Here is a 6,034-nt window from a genome sequence, read left to right on the forward strand (position 1 = left end):
TGTTATTTTTATTTTTCTTAGGATAAATATAATCTTCCCGATAATGATTCTACAAAGAAGTGGTTCAACAAGACTGCAAATGCTCGTTGGAAGGGCTTCAAGTCTAGGGTTTTAAAGGCACATTTTGATCGCATGCCCGACCCTGAAACTGCAAGACAAACTCGTCCTGAGGGCTTTATTAGCGATGATTTATGGGGTCAATTGTGCGATCAATTTATTGCTATGAATGAGTCAGGGAGTGATGCGAAGGTAAATTTGTAATTCTTATTAATTAATATCATTATATGATTTATGCATTGCATCAAAATATAGTAACTTATGTGCTATTATTATTAGTCTAAATCTCAAAAATGTCGCGAAGCACGAAAGTCAATTGCAACCAAACACCATTGGGGTCGAACTAGTATCACCGGTTGGTCTCATAAACATGTAAGTGATCTTGTATATGTGTGATTGTATATATTTTAAGATTTATTATAAGGGTGTAATTATTTTTATATTATTTATACATGTTCAGAAATTGGCAAGGTTCCTACCGTGGCAGCTAAATTCAGAAAAGGCTACATGAGCATCGATGCATTAAAGGAATCGGAGCCTTTACCTTTTGATGATAGTGATAGTGAGATTGGTGGGGGTGATGGTGAGCGACAAGTAGATCAGAGAGGAAAGCCCGAACTACGTGCCATTGCAGTAAGTTATTATTTTAGTTGTATCGATGTTTTATTTGCTATTTTGAACATGTTTGGTTTGTATTGTAGTTGATGGATTATGGATTTATTTCGTACTTAGGTATCGATGAATTGTGTAATGTGGTTGGTGGATCTTTACGTGAATTGAGCAATTGTGTATATTGGGTTCTCTAATGAAGTTGATGCTTATTTTTGTTGAATTGTTATTTTATTTCCTAGTTGAGCATATGTTGGTTGTTTAATGTAGTTGGTCGATCTTTATATATGAATTATTGTGTTTTTGTTTACTTGAACATCTTTGAGTTGAGCAATGTAGTTGGTATATTTATATATGTTGGTTGTTTATGTTGGTTGTTTAATGTAGTTGGTCGATCTTTATACATGAATTATTGTGTTTTTGTTTACTTGAACATCTTTGGGTTGAGCAATGTAGTTGGTGTATTTATATATGTTGGTTGTTTATGTTGGTTGTTTAATGTAGTTGGTCGATCTTTATATATGAATTATTGTGTTTTTGTTTACTTGAATATATTTGGGTTGAGCAACTTAGTTGGTATATTTTTATTTGAAATATTATTTTATTTTATACTTCGTATCAAGTAATTAGTGTTAATACACTTTTTTATATTACTCAGGCGGATTTGAACAGAGTCTATCAAAAATGTATGAATGATGGGAGTGATGAAAGCACCGCCAACATGATAGCTTGCGAACAAGTACTAGGAAAAACAAAAAGACTAGGACTTGGTTGCTCAAGTTCAAAGAAAGGGGCGAGGTCCAACTTATCTTCTATTGCTAGAGATGAAGAAATAGCGCATTTGAAAGAAGACAATTAGACTTTAAAAAACAAGATGAATCAAATGCAGAGTACTATGAAATCCATGGTCGAATATTTTAGGGCTCAAGGTATCGAGTTCAATTCCCAGAATCCACCCGCCGACGGCTACTAGTTTCCTCTACAACATTGGTTTTGGGTACTTTTATTTCATGTTTGAATGAATTTAAGTTGTTATTTGGATTATCTTGTGTTTTGATAGAATTTTTAGATTATTTTGTGTTTGATGATTTTGTGTTTGATGATTAATCGAAAAAATATATCGGTTTACCACTTTTCCGTTAAACAAAAAAAAAACACTTTAATTTCATAAACTTCTAACTACAACAAATTATTTGTAACTTAATCTTCTAACCATTGTTATGGTGTAGTACTACAGAAACCCACTCCACCACCACCAGTATTTCTTAAAAAATACGGCGGGAAAAAAAACAATTGAAGAAATTACTCTCCTATTAAGAAACATATTAAGTGATTAATGCCATTTAGATATATTATAAAATGATTAAATGCATAACCAAAATATATCAGAACCTATAAATAGTCATTGATATTGCAACTCAAACAACAAAATTCTTTGCTAACTGTCATCTCATACCAACAAAAAGGCTAAAACAAGAGATTAAAAAAAAAAAACGGGATAAAAGTCGACACAACCGATACTTCACGGAGCTTCAAACATGAAATTGGCCAAACAAATTAAAACGATTTTTTTAATAACTGAAAGGAAATGCTTAATCCTCGTCCTCTTCTTCTTCACCACCACCGCCAGATTTCTTGGAAGCAGCTTTCTGGTTCTTTCGCTTCACTCTACCGGGACGACCACCACCGAACGGGCTAGTGAGAGAAAAGTCAATGTGTTTCTGAGAGTCAACTCTAACCATGAAAGACGGGACATTCACCACCTGCCTTCCAACCCTAATTGCATACAAAACCGAAAAATAGAGTTAACAGCAAATTCATCCCCGAATTTGTCGGAGTTACAACACGTAAGGCACTCAAACCATTTGACATTCACAAGACACGACGATTAACCGAGTTTTCCGAAAGAAGAAAAAAATCAAAATTAACAAAAAAGATTTACATGCATCAACCCTCAAATTCGAAACAGAATAAAGAATATTCTTCAACAATTAGAAAATAAAAATAATTAAATTCCATAAACCATTACGATTCTAATTCGAAACTGCTTTTCACAAAAATGAAAAAAAAAATCAAAATTAAAACATATTTACATGCATCAACCCTCGAAATCTGAACAGCATAAAGAATATTCTTCACCAGTTCAAAAATAAAATAATTAAATTCCATAAACCATTACGGATTCTAATTCGAAACTGCTTTTTAAAAAAATGAAAAAAATAATTCAAAATCAAAAAATATTTACATGCATCAACCCTCGAAATTGGAACAGCATAAAGAATATTCTTCAACAATTAGAAAATAAAAATCCATAAACACGGATTCCAATTCGAAACTATTTTTTCACACAAATACGTAAACGACACAACTAATAAAGATAGGTTACATAGATAAACAAAGTCGAACAAATTTACCTAATGTGCCTCTGCCTGATGAGAACACGAGCATGGTGAATCGATTTAGCCATGCCGGCCTTGAACACAAGTGTCTGAAGGCGGCGTTCTAGAAAGTTCTCAACAGTGAGTGCCAACACGTAATCGAGCTTGTTCTGGCTCTCGTCCAGAAGAGCGTACTTGTTCATCCTTCGAAGAAGGGCCTCACCCTCGAAGATTCTTTTCGGGTCTTTCTCATCTAGAGTGAGAAGCATCCTTGCATTGTTACGGATACGGCTCAGTGCGTATTGCACCCTCCATAGCTCCCTCTTACAACGGAGCCCGTATTCTCCAACGAGCTTAAGCTCTGCATCCAGACGCTCCTTTTCGTACGGGCGTCGAGGCTTCTTGAATGTCTTCCCATCTACATAATAAATAAATCAAATTATATATAATTATTTAGCATTTATCGTTCAATCGGAGAAACCTAACAGCAAACAAAATAAATATTTCTGAAAAAAAAATGTCCTAATTAAATAAATATAAAACATTAAAAAAGCAGCAGAAAGTTTCAGACATCTCAATTATTTGAATATCTTCCATCTATATCAAAAATAATTTTAAATAATCATATATATCTTAAAATTACATCTTTCAATAATAGAATCTAACAGCAAACGAAATAAAATCAGCAAAATTTATTCTAATTAGATTGAAGCAAGAAATTATGTGGGCAAAATGCTTTAAAAAGGGGCAATTTTTGAAACTAAAATGTCAAGATTAAACTTTTAAAAGCTGAACAGCTAAACATCAGATATATATATATAATATATAATAACGGGGAGGAAATAAAATCAAAAGAGTGTATCTATCTATCACAAATCAGGTGTAAAAAAACAATTTCAAAAAAACAATCAATCTTCATTTTAATAGCAATGACTATTTAACCAGATCCATAACACCAGGAAATCGAATATTAAATCAAACAAAAACTGTTAAAAAAAGTAAAATTTAAAAATCGACAAAATTACATGTTTCGAATTCATGAAAATGCAGGAATAGAGAGAGAAAGGAGAGATCGGAAGAGAGAGAAAGCTTACAGTTGCGGTAGAAGCAAACGTGAACCATTGTGTCAGGCTACCGTCGGCTGAAGCAGAGAGAGAAAATGCAGAGGAAATGAAGAAGGCGAAAGCAAACCCTAAACCCTTTTTAAATAGTGTAAATAATTTTTAACATGGAGGAAAGATATTGGGCTTACAAGCCCATTTAATTCATGAGTTTTTAATTGGGCTTGTTCTACAAAAAAATGTTACCTTTTAAAGTGTTATTATATTATATTTCTTTTTAGGGTAAATTTACTGTCACCGCCCCTGAAATAAGATCAAATTACGAAAAGACCTATTATATTTAGGTAATTACAATTATCCATAAACTATGAGTTTTTTTACGCGTTCGCTATTGTGGTGTCAAATTCCAACAGAATATTCTGGATTTCCGTGAAAGGTTCTCTAGTTTGCACTCATTTTGTGGAAAAATACAGTTTCGGATGGACCACAATCTAATATTTACTAGTCGAGAGACACGTCTTATGATCATCTTGTTTCAAAATGTAGAGCTCGAATAGGGATAAAACGGGTACAAACTGAAGAATATTCTACATAATCTAGAAGATTCCACTAAATTTGACACTACAAGGGTGGCATGAAGAAGTTGAGGATTTGGTTGTAATTATTCAAATATGATGGGGTTTTTCGCAATTTGATCTTAACTTATAAGTGACCGTAATTTACCCTTCTTTTTATTACTTTATACCTATGCTGCACGGACACTTCTAGGTGGTGAAGAGTCTCCGTATCCGACACTTGGACACTCGAACACTCGAACACGCCCGAACACTCCTCGGACACCCGTGTCGGAGCGTGTCATAATTTCGCTAAAAGTAGGACACACGTGTCGGGCAGTGTCCGCAATTTTAAAAAAGTTGGGACAGGGCTCTTATGTTTTAAGAAAAAGACCTAATAAAAAATACGCATTTTGTTTTCTTTGTAACACATATTTCATCTGTCTTCTTTGAGAGTCTACTCAAAAGTCCAAAACTCTAGCGGCAACGGTGACCAAGATCACGAGCAGCAAGGGCGAGCGACTCTCTTATGCGATTTGGCGACTTATAAATATATTTTTACAATTTATAAATGTATCCCAATATTTTCATAATTTATAAATATACCCCTATATTTTTATATTTACGCGTATCCCCACGTGTCCGTATCCTAGTTTTTTAAAAATTGCGTATCACCGTGTCCGTATCCGCGTATCGCCGTGTCCGCATATCCGTATCCGTGCAGCATAGCTTTATACAAGTAACACTAACTCTAGACCGGCACAATATTATCGCTGAAAATCAAACTAAATTATTTTGATACTCAATACGAGATTGTTTGATAAAACTTTAATTAAGCTCGATTTGTACACATAAAGGATCGTTAAACTTGAACACATATTTTTATTCAACTTGCACGAACTTGAATCGTGTTCGGTCGAAACTAAAACTCATTCAAATTCTGACTTAACTGTTTCATCAAATCAAGCTCAAAGAACACTTAATGGAGTATTCGTCCCTGTATATCCACTACATCACCTCTTTCTATATATATTTTTCCATGTATAAACTCTTCAACCAAATTTTCCTTCCTCAAACAAAACTTTTTAAGTCTAGCTCGAAAAATCGAGCGAGCATGCAAGGATGACATAATTGTCGGCGTAAGAGAAAACCGTACCGGTCAGCAATATGAGTTCAATCCAAATCTTTTTAGGTCAAGTTCTTTCGTCCACATTTTTTCCTAGATTGAGCCAACAACACATTTTCTAAATCGAGCTAACATCAATAGAAATATCTCGTCCTGATATTTTGTTCTACATATCGAAAGGAAACATTTGACTTATTCCATGTATCAGCTACCAGTTTGAATAGATAAAAGCAAATTATACGCATCATC

The 6,034-nt window shown here is 33.8% G+C and overlaps 1 protein-coding gene across 1 annotated transcript; it reads right to left on the minus strand.

Annotated features, from left to right (window-relative positions):
• Positions 1 to 2,049: 2,049 nt before the first annotated feature.
• Positions 2,050 to 4,287, minus strand: LOC105960958 (small ribosomal subunit protein uS4y). The gene is made up of 3 exons (XM_012985176.2): positions 4,139 to 4,287; positions 3,081 to 3,462; positions 2,050 to 2,442 (listed from the first exon to the last, which is right to left on the minus strand). Exons 1-3 carry the CDS (start codon positions 4,164 to 4,166, stop codon positions 2,259 to 2,261), a joined length of 594 nt encoding a protein of 197 aa, XP_012840630.1. The 5' UTR covers positions 4,167 to 4,287; the 3' UTR covers positions 2,050 to 2,258.
• Between the last annotated feature and the right edge of the window lie 1,747 nt (positions 4,288 to 6,034).

The sequence above is a fragment of the Erythranthe guttata genome, chromosome 11 (assembly GCF_056151865.1).
Source record: "Erythranthe guttata isolate IM_541 chromosome 11, IM_541, whole genome shotgun sequence".
In the NCBI taxonomy this organism is placed as follows: Eukaryota; Viridiplantae; Streptophyta; class Magnoliopsida; order Lamiales; family Phrymaceae; genus Erythranthe; species Erythranthe guttata.

What these genes read in the sequence shown, in the direction of transcription:
- LOC105960958 (XM_012985176.2), bottom strand. Translation starts at nt 4,166, where the DNA reads ATGGTTCACGTTTGCTTCTACCGCAACT. An exon ending in CGTTTGCTTCTACCGCAACT is followed by an intron (nt 3,463 to 4,138) that starts GTAAGCTTTCTC and finishes TTTATTATGTAG; the next exon opens with ATGGGAAGACATTCAAGAAG. An exon ending in ATCAGGCAGAGGCACATTAG is followed by an intron (nt 2,443 to 3,080) that starts GTAAATTTGTTC and finishes GTATGCAATTAG; the next exon opens with GGTTGGAAGGCAGGTGGTGA.